The sequence below is a fragment of the Diadema antillarum genome, unplaced genomic scaffold (genome assembly GCF_040938485.1).
Source record: "Diadema antillarum isolate AM-2024a unplaced genomic scaffold, OU_Dant_1.0 seq00000161_RagTag, whole genome shotgun sequence".
Taxonomy (NCBI): Eukaryota; Metazoa; Echinodermata; class Echinoidea; order Diadematoida; family Diadematidae; genus Diadema; species Diadema antillarum.
Window position 1 is genome coordinate 105441 of NW_027271232.1, and position 19156 is coordinate 124596.

The window sequence follows — 19156 nt, forward strand, 5'->3', positions numbered from 1 at the left end:
AGAAAATTCAACATCTACAGTAGACGAAGGATGATTGCAAGAAAATTATCAAGTGTTTCAGAGTGTCATGTTTTCACCGAAAAGTTATAGTGGTTGCAAACACAAACACATATTTATGCAAATTGGCAGAGGGATGATGTCATCACCTTTACATCTCTCTCATTGGCTTGCAATGAAAATTGTGTTGTTATTAAAATTATGTGTTGGTTGACAATGTAGCAACTCTGCTACCTTTTCCCTCCCAAATAAAAGTTTTTGATGGCTAGGTAACAAGACAGTATTAATTTGATGCGTATTATACCACTTATTCTGATGATTTTGTCTCAAAACGTGATGTAGTAGAGATATGTATATGTGCAGGTTGACAGCACCTTTCTGAGGTGATGACATCATCCACCCGTCCAATTTCTGTGTATGGTTGCTCTTAATATCTCTGTTCAGAGAAAACAAATGAAATTTTACATTCTGTAGCTTTTTTATATTAATTCAAATTGAGGTGAAACTTTTACCATTCCGTCCATTTGATTTTATCTGGCCAACATGAATATGGATGCTGACTTGCACTTACAATCATGTTACCCCAGTGATGTAGAGTGACTGTATTTATCCATTGGAGTTTGTCCCTCTCTTATCTCTATTGCTTGAACTATATCTCTCATTTTCCTTTTCTTTTTTTCTTTGTATGTGTTGTACAATTTTTTTTCCTCTGCTGATCATGCTTCTTTAGGTTTTGCACATTTTATGAATGTGTGTCACTGGTGAAAATCAGCTGTGTACTACAGTATGATTCATCAAAACACAAGGAGAAAAAGAGGACAGTAAAGGAAGAGGGGAGAATATAGGTGGATGAAAAAATAGTGTGATGGTGGTTAAGATATTTGTTTGAATGCCCAAATGTAGAATTTGTATGACCTTTGTCACCATAGCAATATACCATGGCAATGACACGTGCCAATCTCTGAGATGTATGTACGTATTGATTGATGTAGTCTGTGAGCTAGTGTATTTTACGTCATTTTATACTGCTGGCTTGGCACGCGCCAGGGTTAATAGATTACGTCTTTCCAAGAATACAAGCAGCTAGGTTTGTGAGTTTTATAGGTGTGGATCATAAACAAATCAAGCGTGTTCTGGTGTACTTACACGACAATCCATGGAGCTTTGTGAAGGAAATTGAGTTCTTACTCTTCTCTTGTGGTTTCCTATGCATGCCTGATTGAAATTTATTGCTGGTCTCCAGTTTTCTGCTATATTTATGATTTCATTTATAAACAATCTCTGTTCCTGGTGTTTTCTACCTTCTCTGTCTGTGCTTTAAATCTACACAAACTCAATGGCTAATGCATGATGACTGATGTGTCTTGTATTATTCTTCAGAGGTTTCATAATGACCTCACGATATTTGATTTTTTTTTTTTCAATTTGAAAGCAACGGGCCTTGCAATGTATTGTTGATACATATCAACATGTTTTATTCTTTCATTCATTCATTCGATTAAAGTAAAAAAAAAAAAGAGGATTTCAGTCGATACCTGCAAAATTGAAATTTGCCAAGATGTTGTAGGTTAGTTCTCTTTTCATGAAATCAGCATTTTTTATTAATATCCTGAAATTTCAACTTTGTCTCATTGCTCTAGGTAAGTGCAAAGCATGAGCTTCCTTAGCCTATTCTGGCGCAATGAACTATAGTTGTTGTGCAGAAAGGTTGTTGCTTGTTGATATGCACTTTGTAACAATCAATGAAACAATGAAAGCAGTACCATAGTATAGTTGGCACAAATATAAAATGCATTTTGTGTCATGGCACAAGTTATTTCTATCAGTGCCTTCTGTTAGGGTCTGCCATACCTTCAAGGTGTTTTGAATGTTGTAGCTGACTCCAATTCTTTTATACTATTATAAGACACTGTATATTAAAAATGATTGTTCTTGATGATGTTAGTGCGGTGATCATGCTCTAGTCTGGGGTAATGAATTTTGTTGATTTGATGTTTCTTTCACCAAGGTTGGGAAACAAGGAGGGGGGGGGGGGTGGAGGATGGAGGAGAGGGAAGGGAGGGGAGAGGGAGAAGAAGGCAGAGGATTGGAAATGGTTTAGGATGGACATTGGGAAGAGGAGGATGGCAAAGATTGCAGTCTGGAGAAACAATCATCAGAGATGTGAGTTAGGAGAGAGAGAGGAGGAGTACTGAATATCAAGCTGCTCTTTATCGAATGCCAGCTATGGTAAGGCCATTAGGTGTGAAAGGAGAGAGCCCCCTGTCAATGGACAGTGTGAAATGGCCACCGCTGTACAGCCTGCCCTCGCTTGTTTGCGTTCCGGATGAGAACTCGCCATCAGAGGTAGATACATGTATCTGACTGCTTCGGGTGGGTGCAGCACCTCTTGCTTTAGTTTGGCTGGGATGGCCGAGTAGAGAACTCATTTTGGCAAGGCTTTTGAAGTACTGACCGCCGCGCTCAGAGAAAGTGGATTTTCAATATTGGAATTACATTCTCCGTCCGGGGGAGAGGCTTCAATAGGTATTCTGTTCTCCTTATTGCTGCACTTATCAAATGCTGTTGATGTTAATCTTTTTATCTCTGTAAACATTCGCCGCAGTAACTTACGTTGAATTTGTTGTGAACATCTTCTTCCTTTTAGGTGACATTTGATAAGCTCTTGCACTTCTGCTTTAAGTCTCAGTCTTGTGAATGAAATGCAAAAGTCTGCAATACATCTCTGCAGTTAATGTTTTCAGCCTGGCTGAGTATACACAGTGCCGTAGAGCATCGCAAATTGGTTGTGTGTTGTGGTATTCATGCTTTACCAGTGTGCAGTTTTCATGATGCTAAATCAGTGATCTCAGAAGCAGTCATTGGGTAGAAGAGAGTAGAGTGATGTGATAAATCTCTATTGTACAGTGATTGTGTATGAGTGATGCTGTGTGACATGCTGTATCTCCTAATGCTTTTTTTTTGTTCACAGTAAACACCAAACTGATTTTGTTCTCATTACTATCACTTTTCCTTTTCATGACTAATTTACATACATTTCTCTATATTGTGTAACACGTGATTTTCTGGATGAACCTCACATGGTCAGCCTGACCTTTGCCTTATGTGTTTTGGGTATAATATCGTATGATATCCTCTGATTTCAGAAAATGCCTATTTGCTCATAAAGGATTTTTGTATGCATCTCATGAGAACTGATTCAGCAGTGATGATGTAACCTGAAAGGCTGCAGAAGTTTGATCGTAGAGGCAACAGTTAAATGTAACCAAAAGTAATGTGGAGTTCAGAGTACAAATTTTGGAAGTATATGAGTGTACACAAACACTGAATAGAAGCTTCCATGACATTGCTTGTCTGTGGGGATGATGCATAGGGGATTTGTTTTCAGACTTTGCTGTTGTTTGACGCCGGATTAGTACTAAATCCAGCTTGTGAGAGAGATTTACATCACCTCCCCTAACTTATCCCATGGGGGCTATTGAACCTCACCATTCTAACCTCCTTGGAAACATCCATCAAGGCATGCACAGCTTCCCAAACTGTGTCCACTGAAGAGATAATAATTAGTCAGGCTGTTTACCCATGTCATTATTATGCAATCAACCATTTCAAAGTCAGGCTTGCGGACAGCGTGGACTGTGCTAATAGTCTGAGCTCCTTTCTTTTTTTTTGGGGGGGGGGGTTAGGTGTTGGGTTAGGGAAGGGGCTTGGGTTAGTGGATTAGTCTTGAATTTAAATGTTCACTTGAAACATTTGCTTTTCTGGTAGGCTATACAACTTAAACAAAACTCAAAATTTGTGATAATATTGGCAACTGGAATGAAGTTCAGAATCTGACAGTGTCACATTCTCAGTTAGTCTTGATGTTTTGGTGTAGTCTTCAATGTAGACCTTGTCAACAAATGTTATCACATCATCCCGTTTGGATAAAACTTCCGTACGTTCACACAGGTAAGTCTTGCTTAATTCTTGCAAAACATGATTGGATGTGATGCTTCATTACAATCGTGTTTCAAATTAAGCAAACTCGGTAGGTGTGAAAGCTAGGCTAGTAACATCATGGAAGTTTGTCATTGTGATCTTGTCTCATGGTGAAAAAAATTACAGTACACATATTATTTTCATTTTTGTTTAAACAAAACTAGAGAGACAAGAAAACGCCTACAATTTGTAGGAAAGCACTGTAACATGACCTAGGGTTCAGTAATGATTGATTACATCATGGCCCTATCAATAACATTAAGTCTGATGAAGGGGGTGATATTATCTGAACAAAGACCATTTTTACACTTATGGAGAGTGCGTCATTGGAGTGATGATGCTGGTGATGCACCATCAAAATCATTGTTCTGATGACGCATTTTTGCTGCATGTACGCAAACCGAAATCATGGAGGGGGATTTGAATTACGCAATTCAAATGTCAGTCTAGAGGTGTTTTCCAATGATGATTCTCCAGAATGGTAGAGGGAAACAGTTTATGCATAACAGATTGACCTCCAGATGGTGTTTTTGTTTTGTGTTTGATAGGGGGAGGGAGTTTACCATGATATCTTTTAAAGGACAAGTTCACCTTCATAAACATAAGGATTGAGAAAATGCAACAATATTAGTAGAACACATCAGTGAAAGTTTGAGGAAAATTGGACAATCGATGCAGAAGTTATGAATTTTTTAAATTTGTGTGTTGGAACCGCTGGATGAGGAGACTACTACAGCTTGTGAGTCATATGCGTACAACAGTATAAAGAAAATGTAAAAGAAAATTCAATATATTTTCACTTTTTTCGCATAATAAAAGAGCACTTGACTTGCCTCTTTCTAAAGGCAGGGGGAGTAATATTACCCAAAACATTTGTCGGTAACGAGTCAGGGGAATGTGTACTTTTTTCAAAAGATGGAATTTTGTGAAATTCTCTTTATATTTTCCTTATATTGTTGTACGCATGTGACATCTAAGTTATTCATACACTGCAGTAGTCTTCTCATCCAGCGGGTACTGCACAAAAACTTCAAAAATTCATAACTTTTGAACGGATTGTTTGATTTTCCTCAAACTTTCAATGATGTGTTCTACTTATATTGCTACATTCTCTCAATCCTTATGTTTATGAAGGTGAACTTGTCCTTTAAGCACTTCTTTACAAAAAACTTGCACGATTGCATGCAAATTACATGCAAAGCTGTGCCATATTACGAGTGCAGATGAAGGCTGTTCCTGACGTTGGTTTCTTCAGATTTTAATATAATGTGTACAAATGCTAAATTTGTGTGTGGAAACCTTTGTATCTTCCTCTTCATGAAAGAAAGGATGAAAGCAAGAAGCAATATGGCCATCGGAAAAATTTAGAGTTTATCTGTATGTACATCTGCTTCTGCTAGTGAATCTGGTGTAACAGCGGCAAGAGAAATTCGAATTTAGTGCTCGTATCGAGTCACAAGCTTTGTTCAAGAGTTGCCGATGGATACCTGAAAAGAATTCATATCTCCTCCTTGCTCTGAAATGCAAAACTGCAGAATCTGTGAAGCCTTCCTCGGTCGTGTATCTGGACGTTAATAGCGTAATTATAATTCGCCATGGCAATGATGTTTCTTTAATTGGCTGATGTTTCTTGGTGTGAAACTAGCCAAAGTTTTTGTCTTCATCTGCATCTGCATTTATAACCTCCTACCTTCACTTGACAGTTTTAGGGAAAGAAATTATTAGTCCTTAAGTATTCCTGCAAACAGGGACCAGCAATTATCAAGGGGAGAGGGAGAAATATATTACAAATATCTGTCAAATTAGATGCCATGCTTTCATTTGATTTATATCTACACAAACACACTGTCATTTGGATTGGCCTATGAACTCAAGAGTTTTGATGCATGCATGCCAATTAAATACTCCCCCTTTTTTCCCCCCTTTGTCAATCTTAGTCAAAGAGTTCTTGGGCAGTCACACCTCATTACATTGCTTGTATGTCAAAGGTATGTTAGAAAGAATTGATCTATTTATGGGCAAAATCAGTTGATGAAATGAAGTGTGACCCAACCTGTTTTCTTGATATTTGTGTGTGTGTGTGTGTGTGTGTGTGTGTGTGTGTGTGTGTGTGTGACATCAAACATCGTATACATAACTGTGTGTGACAATAGGATGCTCTATTTTAAGATAAAAAAAAATGTAATTTGATACATACACTCTGTGGTTGTATTGTATACATCATTAATTTATGCTGTAACCTTTTTCCTTTATCTCAAAAATATTTTTGTGTTCTGTCATAATATGAAAATATGAATATATCACTCATGCAAGTGCTTTGATTATTCTATTGGCAACATCCTAGCATATTCTTGCAAAGCTTTGGAAGAAACCATGTGTTTTTTTTAAATTTCTAATTATGATTATTATTTTTTTATATTTCATTATTATGATAATTAAATTTTTACATTTCACTTTGAAATATTAAGGTATCAATGAAGAACTTTACATACATGGGTGTACCCAACACAAAATTTGAGTCATCTATTGAAATTCTTGTAAACAACCAAAAACAGCTGTAAAAATTACCAGTTAGTAACATAATATGCTCCTGATTCCAAAATTATTTACGACCTTTCTGAAGTAAGTCAGAAATTATGTTCATCTAGTTCAATTTCAAAGGACTCTAATGATCCGCAAAATCTGATTTGCAAATCTGCAAAGCAGTTATTATTATCAATTCCAGGTAAATCATATTCACACATTTATCCAAGTTATTGTATATTTTGTAAAATCTTCCAAGGATTTCATTCTACATTTCATTTGTCACTGTTGTATTCTACTTGATATATCGTTAGCCTACCTCAACTAAAATGGACACCAAAAGGAAAAAGAAGTTGCTAAAACTGAAACATAAAGTTACTGAGTGTGTAAGTATGCAGAAAATGTACCTATGAATAGTACAGTAAAACCAGTATCAAAGAAACCAGCAGCACCTCTTCCCTTTGAAATTGCAACCCAGCTGGAAACGAACTTACTTCCTGTCCACCAGGAAAAACTGTTCATGTTTTCTTGGAAAAAAGAATGTCAGGGTCTGGTGTTAGAGACTACGCAGAAGTCCCTCTGTGTTTTCTGGACTTGCGGTGTTTGGAAGACGTTTGCATTCCAGGCATTCCAGGCAGCCATGCGTTTCGCCCCCAAGTAAAGCCGTACAATGGAGCTAACGCCATTGGGGCTGGGCCTGGATACTCCATGGCGATTCATCAGTTTTGCGATTGTGTGTATCTTGTGTGTGTGTGTGTGTGTGTGTGTGTGTGTGTGCCTGGTGTTGTGTGTGTGCGTGTGTGCATATGTGTGTCAGAGAGAGGGAGAGACAACAATACTGAAAAGCCTTCTAGTTCTATACTTGTATCTCTATGGTCTCTTGCGCTCTATCCCTCCCTCCCTCTTATTTCTCTGCTTCGCCCCAGTATTGTGTTGTTGTATTGTATACATATGCAGCAATATGCTTTAGCCCCTCTGGTCCAGCTTCATCACAATAGCACATGCACCCATTCACGTTCTCCAATTCGGGAGTCCATGCGCGCACACACACACACACACGTTGCTGATGGCGGCGGCATGCACAAATATCACCTGCTAGTGCTGGGTTGTGTTGTTTAGCTGACACGCATTCAATGTCCTCGTCTCCAATCGCGGTTCTCGATCCTCCCCGCTCTCCTGTGTATATATATTTTTTCCCTCCTCCGAGGGAGTACACATGCACACAAACATTAGAAGCAGGGATAGCGAGATTGCTCCTGGCTGTGTGACATCGTCATTAAAAAACAGTTTGCCTTGCATGTTCCGCTCGCTGCGCCTAAGCGGTAGAGGCCCTCTACACCTCTTTGGATTTATAAGACTATTTTCTATCGGAGGATAAGCCATCCAGACAGCTCGAGTGTATCAAGACAAGGTAATCGAGGTCTCTTGCTTTTTTTTTTCTGTTGCGATGGTGTCGTCTGTCGTTTTACAAGTGTTTGCCTTCTCTCCTCCTGCTTCTGCAACAAGTCCAATTTCAGGATGCGAGGTTGCTGGGAGATGCGTTTGGCGATGGCTGATGAGCTAGTATGGAAGACACCGTTTGGTTTCAATGATGCGGTTGATAGTGGCTACACTAATGATGCGGTTGACAGTGGCTGCACTGGATATGACTTGCGCAGGCCCTATTCATTACTGGAAGATGGTATATTTGTCGCGGAAAAGAGTGGGAGCCTATGATATATTTCTGCGTTTTATCAAGCATCAGATAAATAGCTTTACCTTCCCATCATGCTAAACATGTGTATTACATGAAGCTGTTCCAAGTGTACATGCAGAAGCTATTTAAAGAGTTAGGTTTTTAATATTGGGCAATGAACTGTGAAGGCTGTTATTATATCAGCAAAGTTATCTGTGTACCAGCAACAATGAGGTATAGGTCTGTTAGTGTCAAGTGACACTTTATGCTGCTTAAAATTATATTAGCTGTGGAAGGGCATTCCATCCTCTGTAAGAGGATTGAGATGTCTGATCTTAAAGGGATAGTACAGTATTGGTGGAGATGAGAATTGGACTTGTAACTTTTTGTGAGATACCAAGAAAACACTTGACTTATGATATTGTACAGAGCATACCATTTTAAGAGGAATTCAAAGTTTATTTGATGAAAATCGGGTTTGGAATGACTGAAACATCCAAAAACAAAGTAAAACAAAGTGATTGTAATAAAGTGTTGGTCCCACACTTTATTAGAATCACTCATTTTTGGATATCTCGGCCATTTCAAAACCAATTTTCATCAAATAAACATTGAATTCCTAACAGAATTACATTTCCTAACAGAATTACATGCTCTTTCATATTTCATAAGAGGTTTCTCATTATCTCACCCAAAAATACTAGAAACCTGAAATTAGGTCTCAACCAAAACTGTACAATCCCTTTAAAAAAAAGTATGGAATAGGCATTCTGGTTTTGTGTCCTACTTATTCTTGAAATTTAATGTGATGTAGATGGCGATCTAAACACAGACGATTTTTTAAAGTCATGCATGTAACATGCATTCACATCATGTTGCGGTCATGTGTTTGCTTGTATGATTATATCCAAAATAAGGGTAAATTTCACATGATTATTTTGTATGATCTCGTGATTTTTATGCATGATGATATGGATAATGGGCATGAAAGCTGTGTGCAATATATGTAAACTTGAAGTGGAAATTGTATTTTCCTCATATGACTTGGACCAGTTACTTTCTACTGCTCATATGGCTTTTCTGTATTGCAGGGGCCTCAGCCATTTTTATTTTCTGGAATAAAAGAGACTACTACTCCAAATGTAGTACCATAGCACAGTTCTGGTCTAGATTGAGCTGCGCAGGTTTCCAACTTTTTTGTATATGTTTGTTTGCGAGATAATGAGAAACCTCTTATGAAATATGATAGAACATGTAATTCTTAGAGGAATTCAAAGTTTAGTTGATGAAAATTGGTCTTGAAATGGCTGTCACATCCAAACAAAGTGACCCTAACAATATGCAACAGGCCACAAAGTAATTTTATTTGGATCGCTTTGTTTTACCTTGTTATTGGATATCTCAGTCATTTCAAGACCGATTTTCATCAGATAAACTTTCGATCCCCTCAGAATTATATGCTCTTTAACATTTCACAGAGTGGTTTCTAACATCTCACAAAACATTAAAAGCTGAATCCGTACCTCAACCAATACTATAGGCCTACCATTCCATTCAAGCAGCAACCACAACATCAAACCTCTCTTTTTTTTAACCCGTTGAGGACGAGTCCCAAGTATACTCGGGCAAGCTTATATGGGAAATGCGTGCTGTAGCAAAACCAAACCATCCTCAATGGGTTAAGGGGGGGGGGGGGGCATGAGGAGCAGGTGGGCTGATGGAATGCTTGTACTTCTCTCAACAAAATGAAGCTAACAAGCTTGATAATCGCGATGGAAATCCCGCTATTTTTTCTGTGTGCACCTACATGTACTTAGTGATGCGATATGTATTGCAACAGGTTGATTGTATGTGATTCATAGTGTTGTATAATGCAGTCATGCAGTAATGCCACTACCCTCGCTCTTCTTGGCCTCCACAATGCAAACCTCTGCAAAAAAAAAAAAAAAAAATCTCAAGATTCTGTGCATATGCTCATGCATGCATGTGCCTGCATACTAAAAAAAAGAGTGATGTGGTTGACTGTACAGATGATCGTTCTGCTCAACTAGATCAAAACAAAACATGTAACTCACACACACACACACACACACACACACACACATGCAAAAAAAAAAAGACAAAAAACTATAGAAAGAGGCACCATAAATGCATGTCATGCAAAATGTCATCACACAGCCAATCTGAACACATATTTGCACTGGTTTGTACCTGGCGGCTTCTTATATGTAAAGGGATATATAAAATTTTTTTGACATGACCTACAGCAGAGAGAATACTCTGTCGTACACCTTGATATGTATATGACAATGTCAGTGCATGGTACAATACGAGGGCATTTTTTTTTTATAGTATAATTGTACTTGCATAGCTCCACACGCCCATTGTTCATTCAATGCACACATACATACAAATACACCTGTACCTATTATTGACTAACTCCCACCATACCCACTCTCCAAGCAAACAAAGCCTTTTTTCAAGCCAAAAATGCTGCTTCACAGTAGGATAATTGTGGAGATCGATGTGTGAATGTATGAGATTCAGATGACACACGGTGAATTAAGAAATCTAACTGAGTTGATATCATTGTGAGTAAAGGCATAATTGTATGTTTTGGGTGGGAAACACCACGACAACAGAGAAGGATCTCCGCGACAAGATAAAAAATTTGGTAACGGCCTGGCATCTTACCTTACAAATATACTGCTATACCATGAATCTATATATTCACTCTTTCTCATTTGCCCATTGAGCTTAGATATTTTGTATTGAAGATACATTTATGGATTTGTAGCTTTCTAATTAACAATTAAAAAAGTTATCTTGAAGACAAGAGACATGATATTCATTCAATCATATACAACTCGAAGGTCTATGCTGTATGTTTCATATCAGTTACTGTAAAGCAAGATGATTTTGCGGCATGAAATGTTTGCGTATTGGAGCCGACTGCCTTTTCCACAGCATGAAATATTTGTTAATTGTCACTGGCATTCAGTGCACACAGTGTAGACAAGAACTTTCACATGCATTTCGATTTCGCAAATTCCATGTCTTGCGATAGTCGCGAAAGTGAAATGCATGCGAACATTCCTTGTTTTACATATACCATTCTGTGCTTTATGTATCTTTTGAGAAGTTTCAAGTTTTAGGAAATTAGTTTTAGTTGTATCATTCATTCGAACACTTTTGACTAACAATTTGGAAATTTGGCTGATGTATATTTTGAATTATGATTTTCTGTGTATTTCTTGTGTGTAATGACTATGTATTTTGTTGAGTAATCCACTTTGACTACCTTTTTAGGTTTTAAGTTATAAGTTACATATCCTTATGAATTAAAAAAAGCCAACATTGGAGAGTTATATACTGTTAGTAGAGTATTTCACTTGTCAACCTGACATCATGTTGAATGGAAGAGCAAAGGGGGGGGGGGGGGGGGGGGGGGGCTCTCTTGTTCGTCAAGCATAAGCAGTTTTGATATTATTGACTCAATCGATATCTCATATCTGCGTGATGTACAGCTCTGATATATGATCAGCTCAGGAAAATAAGAGTTTTAAAGGGGAATTCCAGTGCAGATGAAAGTTAATCTGAAAAGGAGTAAAATATACCTAGGAACAATGAAATTTGAGCAAAATCAACTGAAAAATGAGGAAGTTATGACACTGAAGTTTCGCAAATATTTCAGGAAACGGTCAATACGAATATGCAAATAGTGAAGTGATGATTATAATCCCCTCACAACTTGCCTTATAGTTTGTACATGAAATTTTGAAATTTCCAGTTTTTCATTCAAATGCAATTACATGTATGCTCCAGTTTCAAATTCTGATAAATAATTTTAAAACTGATCATTATTCTGAAGTTATTGTTCCAGGCATAACATCATGTGTTATACTTTTAATTATAATCAATAATTATTAATTATTTAAGCATTGAGAATTTAGGGTTTCTGGGCTGAATACTGAACTAGGGCTTTCTATAGCTCAGTCTGTAGAGCACCGGGCTAGCATCCAGAGTCGAATCCCGATGGAATCCCATTTTCTTTGCTCAATTTCCACTTTTGATTATAGAAACATTTAATTTTTGTCATTTTTTGTACACGATCAATGATTTTGAGGTGATGACATCATCAGCTCTCTCATTTGCATATTCATATCAACTGCACAAGAACAGTTCTGCAGAAACTAACAAAACTTCACAATTACATTTGAAACTCGCCAAATTTTCATCCAATTCTGATCAAATTTATTACTGTTGTGCTGGTATGAATTTACTCTTCTCAGACAAACATATTTTTAGACTGGAATTCCTCTTTAAGATGCTCATTTTCAGTGTGTCAGAGAGAAGCTGTCTTCAGTCGCATTTGAGGCATTGTTGGCGAGTGGAGCTTGGAGGTATGCAGCTGAAATCTCTGCAAATGGCTGCCCCCTTTTCTCTTCCCCCCCCCCCATTCTGTTGATAATGATGTAGTATTGATCGCCATTGTGGTATCACGTAATACATCTTGCCATTTCTCCACAAGGTCAGCTTTTCAAGGCACTACCAACTTTATTGCTCCTCTCGGGGCTACCCTCCTTTCCGCCCTCAATCATTACCTGCGAGGCAAGAGATTGGCTTTCTAATGCCTTTTGCCATCAATACCCTTTATTTGGGAGTGTGGCATTTAGAGTTGGAAACCCTTTTCTCTGTGTTTGCTGTGGTGGTGGTTGGTGTAACTACTCCAGAATTGCACATAGAGTGCATTGTGCGGGAATTGTTGCTTTGCGGGGAGGAATGGGCGATTATTTTCTTCAGAGCGGGGCTAATGCCGGTTGTTGTACAACGAGGGAATGGTATTTACACTCGGGAGACTTGATTTGTCATTGAAATGAGATCTTAGGCGAGTCTTTGTGATGTCCCCATCCCCACCTCCCCCACCCCCCTTCCACTCCAACTTTTTCCTTTGTCAGTGAGGTTGGCTTGCTGTATGTGAGAAAGTCAATGTATGTAGACTCTGTTAGACACACTACAGCAAAGGAATGCTAACGGTGGTCGCGTGTGGTAGACCTTTGAACAAAACCATCGTGCAGCTGACGTTCTCACTCCCTTATCTGTTAATGCAAAATTGCAATGAAAATGGAGAGCTATCTTCACTGACGAATCATTATAGGCCTTGTGAGCTGGAAATGCCAATGGAAGGATATGATATTAGGACGCTAGGACGTCATGTGATTTATTTAGTTGTGGGATTCATTTTTTATCTATCAGTTGAATACACATATTCAAAGATTTGTTCAGAGATTTGATACTTTACCCATCATGAAGCAGTCAAGAGCCAGGGAATAGTTTTGGGAATTTGCGACTAACAGTGAAAGTATAGTTGTGCCTTTACATTTCAGTCATATAAAAGAAAAAAGGAACGACAAAGAAACTAGAAATGAAATACACTATCACAGACATGCATTCAAATTAGTTTGGCACCAAAACAGTTGTCCTTTACACTCCTTTGCCCTTTACACTCCTTTGCCCAGGCAGATGTTGGTATTCTTTTGCATGCTTGGTCTCTGATGCCTGTTGTTTTTGTCATTTGGCTCACTTTTCTTCCAATCAAAATGGTCCAGAATGCACATGAGGAGTCTTTGCGGCTAACCATCCAGACCAAATTTCCGACAGCTTCTTAATGAAATGTCAAGTCTGGTGATAACTCATTAACCCAACCATAAATAGTAGGTCTTCAAACAATAAATTGGTTTTGTACGTGATTGCTAAAATCTTGGAATACAAACTTGTCTGTTCAAAGAGACTAGACAGATAGTGTGGACCAGTGCACTTGCTTTTCTCTGTTGGTAAAGGCAACAGGTGCAGACCGAACGATCAATATCACATCATGAATTCAGTATGAGTGATATTAGATGCGTCTGGCCATGGGCGATATATAGAAAGTGTACAAGCCTGTGAAGGATTGAATATATTTAGCATGTTCTCTGTAACGAAGGTTGTTCTTGGTTTGGAATTTGTCCTTCTACATAAAATCATTTGTTGTTTATATTATGTGATCTGATTTAGATTTAATGGAATTTGGTGTTATGGTGTATGATAATCAGCATCTGTAGCACTGCTATAATGTAACAACATGGTAAGAAGATACTTTACCTATTTTTATTCTATTTATTTTGTCTCTACAATGTGAAATTGATCAAGACATCTTCGAAACATCTCATCTCATGCTGGCTGAACTTTCATGTGGTATATCAGAGTCATCTCTTCTTGGAAAAGTATTTCCTCAATGCACCCTGATAAATCACTGGTTATCCAATGCGACTCTTGCCTTTTCTGTGCTTAGTTTGTTTTCAGCTGCCCAATTCTCTCCCTTGATATGCTTCATCTCATCTCATTTACGCCCAATACCGACCCCGTTTGCCATCATCTGCGCACCCTAATGTCCTCCCCTATACTGGCATGCCATCACTGGCGCTCCAACCAAAGTCACGCAGATTTCCAATTGTGGCCCATAAATCATCACTTTCATCCAGCACTGACTGGCCGGGCAATAAATAAAATTCCAGATTTCAGTTTTCATAACACGGGTCGAGCAAATAAGCAGGCAGAAATACCTTCGGGAGAGACAACTACACATCATGTCCGAGTGACAAACGGTGTCGGCGTATTGGAGATGACCTTTCTAGTATCTTTGACTGAGGGGTACTTCTGCCGCGAAAGTCGCTAGGAGATGGCAGGGCCGGTGCCGGCAAGACTTGTGTATTGGAATTGATTGGATTGCATTATGCCCTAAGCATGACGAATATGGCACTCACTTTTCGCAAATGGAAAAGTATCATCTCGCTGTTCTTTGAATTCCAGCAGAATTATGAATATTTCTGCTGCTTGCATCTTCAGTGACATGTGTGTGTATAGGCAGAGTATATGTGGATCAGAACTGTTGCTGTTTTATTTTGTTGTTTTTTACAAGTAGGGACAAAAACTAAGTTGTGTTACCTCGTATTTGGCAAAGGAAAGTTTAAAATATCTTTCTTGCCAAGTTTGTCTAACTAGCCAGATATTTGGCCACATTTCTGTTATTATGGGTCTGTAAGCATGCACGGAACTACATATCTTTGCTTAGAAAGTCATCATCTTTTTTGTTTGCGATGATTTGCTTTGTATGATTTTGCTCTGTTCGAGTTGTACCTAAACACAGAGCTAATTTTCCCTTTAAGGTTTGTGTAATGAGAGCACAGTCTCTTGCGAAGCAGAAATACAATGTATACATGTACACTGTGGCTTTGTTGGAGTAGCAGGTGTTTCTGTGTGAATTTCACCAGCCCTCTCAGTGTTGGAGGGAAACTGTATTGATCAATGCGATGCAATATCTGGGGCAACAGTCGACAGAAAAAGAAACCTTGATTGCAATCCCAGTGACTCGGCACTGTCTACCTGCCACAGTATAGAGGCATGGTATAACAATAATGGTGATTCAACTTGAAAAGTTTGCAAACTTTGCCGACTGAGCAGCATAATGATGTTCACATAGATGAAATTCATTAAAATTATACAGTCACCATCAAGATATTTGTGATCTAGTTCAACATGCCTATGAAAATTTTCTTAGATTTAATAAAAACAAAACCAATTTTGTGAATGGGAAATATTGAGCAGCATCAACCACATGACTCAGATTTTTGCTCTCATTTTCAACAGCATTTTCTTCACATCATCTCTTGTGCAAAGTATCAGAGACATTGATAGCATGTGGGGCCATGTAGCTCAGGTTTTCAAGTACATCTTTTAGTATGTCTTTAAAGCTCAGCAATTAATAGTAAGGTAATATTATTATCGGTAGTCAAAAACCCTAACACAGGGCTTGACACTAACTTTTTTTTTCTCTCGTGGACCAAATGGGACATGAGAGTCTGTAAATGTGATATTTTGGTGGGCCAAAAAGAAAAGGTAATGACCCGAAAGCAAAGCAAACACAACAATACATTTTGAGTTGCTGAATCGGGTCACCAAAAGATAAGCATTTTGGGAATTTTGTGGCCTGACATCAATTTTTAGTGGCCCAGAACCACCAGGCCACCGTTAATGTCGAGCCCTGTCTCAAGACTTCCATGAAATTTCATGGAGATTTTGACCAAATTGAAAAGGAGAGATTTATTGACTCCAGCAGTATGGAGAGGCATGTTGTTTGAGACTATTCAATCACTGCTCACTTTTTAATAAACGCCGTACTTTACTGATTTGGGGGAGTCACGATTCTGTGAGACTGAGCATGCAGAATCTGGTGCAGTTGACCATTCACAAATTGATGATTGACCATGCCGAGATCTGCTCTTCTCCAAGGTTATCGAGGGCGGGGTAGTAGGAGATGAGCTACTGTGATGATGAGGAGGAGCTAGGGCAGGTGCAGTTGGAGACTTGGATCATCACTGGGGGGTGGTGGTGCCTGCTTTTTAATATGGACACCGCATTTATGCAGTGCATTTTGGGGCATCGCTGATGCATACACAAGAATTTGCGGCTTTTTGATTCATGATACAAAAAAGAATGTTTATTTGGTGCCATTCGCACAAGGGGGGGGGGGGGGGGAGATCTCTCAACTTCAATCAAAACCCTTTGGCCCGAATTCACGAAGGTGGTACAAATGAAACCATGGTTTTAACCATAGACAAAAACCATGGAGCGCCAAGTGTCGCACGGAATATTTCGTTACGAAATTGGTCATTTCGTCGACAAAATTACCATTTCGTTAACGAAATTATCATTTTGTGGACGAAATGTTCATTTAGTTAGAAAATGTTGTCATTTCGTTACAAAATAATCATTTCATCGACGAAATGACTGGTTTCGTAATGAAATATGTCATGCGACACTTGGCGCTCCATGGTCTTTGTCCATGGTTTAAACCATGGTTTCATTTGTACCACCTTCGTGAATTCGGGCCTATAAATCTCCAAACTGGGCACGCCCAAAGAATCACCGGAGATTACGACCTCGGGCACCTTTACCCTGGATTTTAAGGGGTATGTTGAATCATGGGATTAAAAAGAAAAAAAACAAACAAACAATCAGTTCTTACTCAAATGGCGCTCACAAAAACTGTGCAAGGGAGATTATTGTGAGGATTTCGAAATATAAAGATGATCTAATTTTTGTTTCATGATGCGGAATCACAGTCATTATTTTTTGTTCCATTCTCACACATTAATTGTCATTGTTTTGTATTTCATTTTGAGTTTTTATTTAAATACAATATAAACTTTTTTTAGGGATGTGTGAATCACAATGGGCCTCCTTGCATCAATGATGTTAATCTACCATTTAAATACTATGATCAGTTAAGGGGATAAAGAACGACTTGTAATGCATTGTAATGACTCCAGTGTGTAGGAATGATTGATAATGCATATCTGCAAAAAACTCATCATTCCTTGACTAGACATGTTCAAGTAAATTTCTAGTAATTTTTATTGTCCCTTACAAAGAAGATCATTTTGGGACTTAATGCAATGAAAAGCAAGTGCCTACTGAACTAGAAACCACTCATGTGTCACCTGCCAGTTGTACAATATAATGTTCTCTTACAAATTTGACTTCACGCATGCCATTGAGGTTACAACTAAGATGCACAATTTGTATGCATAGAGATACATGTGAGTGGTGACCTAGAATTTATAATCAGAGCAAAGGACGGTTGGTAGACAAAAAAGAAAGTAGAGAAAGGGTCTATCTATAGCTGCCCTTGAAAGCTGTGTGCTGTCTATAGCCTGAAGACCCATAGATCCAGAGCTTCCTAACACTGACTGGTATGCTCTAATTACTGTCCCTATTTATATCAAAACAGATCAACCCGGGGAGCAAGGCGGCCAGGGCTCAGCTCCATGTCGGCGACATCGTAGAGACGTTGAATGGTGTCAGGACCGGGGACCTAGCGCTCACGCAGGCTCAGAAGCTGCTGCACAACAAAGTAAATGATCTACAACTCACAATTAATAGGTGAGTATGTGTGTTTGTTTGTTTCCCCAGCAGTACTGCTTCTGTATGGAATGACTCTCTTTAGATTCATGACAACTAACACGAGGTAGCTTACTGTAAAATATGACATATATTCATGTGAGTATTAATTTTTCATGCTCAGTCGGGTAAAATTAATTTCATATTTTTAATTCCAACTTGGAATCCAAGAGGTATAACATATGGTTCCATAGTATATGTTTAACATTAATTGCATATTTTTATATTTGTGCCAGTTTCAAGTCATGTGAAATGTGTGATAGTTTTTATTCTTAAGGTAGGTTTTATTTTGCTTGCTGCATTGCAATGAGCTGAAGCCAATGATTCTGTCTTCACAGTAAAAGTCAATATAAAACCAAATCACTTTTTCAAGTAGAAATGCTGTGAGCTTTAAATCACCCCCAAAGCAAGACACTACTAGGTATGTCACTAGGTATTAGAACTGCTAATCAACAATGCCAACGTAAATATACTTTAGCCAAGATTGGAACCTACAACCTTCTGATCTCCAGACGGGCATCTTATCCGCCGGACCACCGAGCCTCCACCTGACAGCCAGTGCTATTTTTATATTCAAAATGACCTTGAAAATGGTATGGAATTGCTCGTAAAATTAAAATTATATAGATGATCAGGTTTTTCCCCAAAGAGTTTCAAGAATTGCTTTAATGATCATCAGCTCTCCTTGAGAAATGAGGCATTATTAAAGTTGACGCGATCGTTCCTCGATTCCTACCACCCTCTGCCGCAGGAAACAGCAACCAGTGAACGGATCGCTGCATCCAGAAGGCAAGATGTCATCCCAGTCCAGCCTCATCGTCACAAATGATTCGGGCTTCTCCGGCACAGGTGAGAGATATTGGCGTCCGGGATCGGCAGACATGACCAGTAAGAGTCCGCAGAGCAGTCGCATGTGATAACATCATGTGCTTGACAGAGAATGAGGAGAGAGAGAGGACAGAAATTTTAAAGAGAGTCGTA

At 38.6% G+C, this 19156-nt stretch overlaps 1 protein-coding gene across 1 annotated transcript in view; it reads left to right on the forward strand.

Annotated features, from left to right (window-relative positions):
• Positions 1–19156, forward strand: part of LOC139727994 (uncharacterized) — a 191709-nt gene that overhangs the window by 38992 nt on the left and 133561 nt on the right. The window contains exons 2-3 of the mRNA XM_071638961.1: positions 18006–18157; positions 18927–19024. Of these exons, the coding sequence (XP_071495062.1) occupies positions 18006–18157; positions 18927–19024 (250 nt within the window). The remainder of the gene's footprint in view (positions 1–18005; positions 18158–18926; positions 19025–19156) is intronic.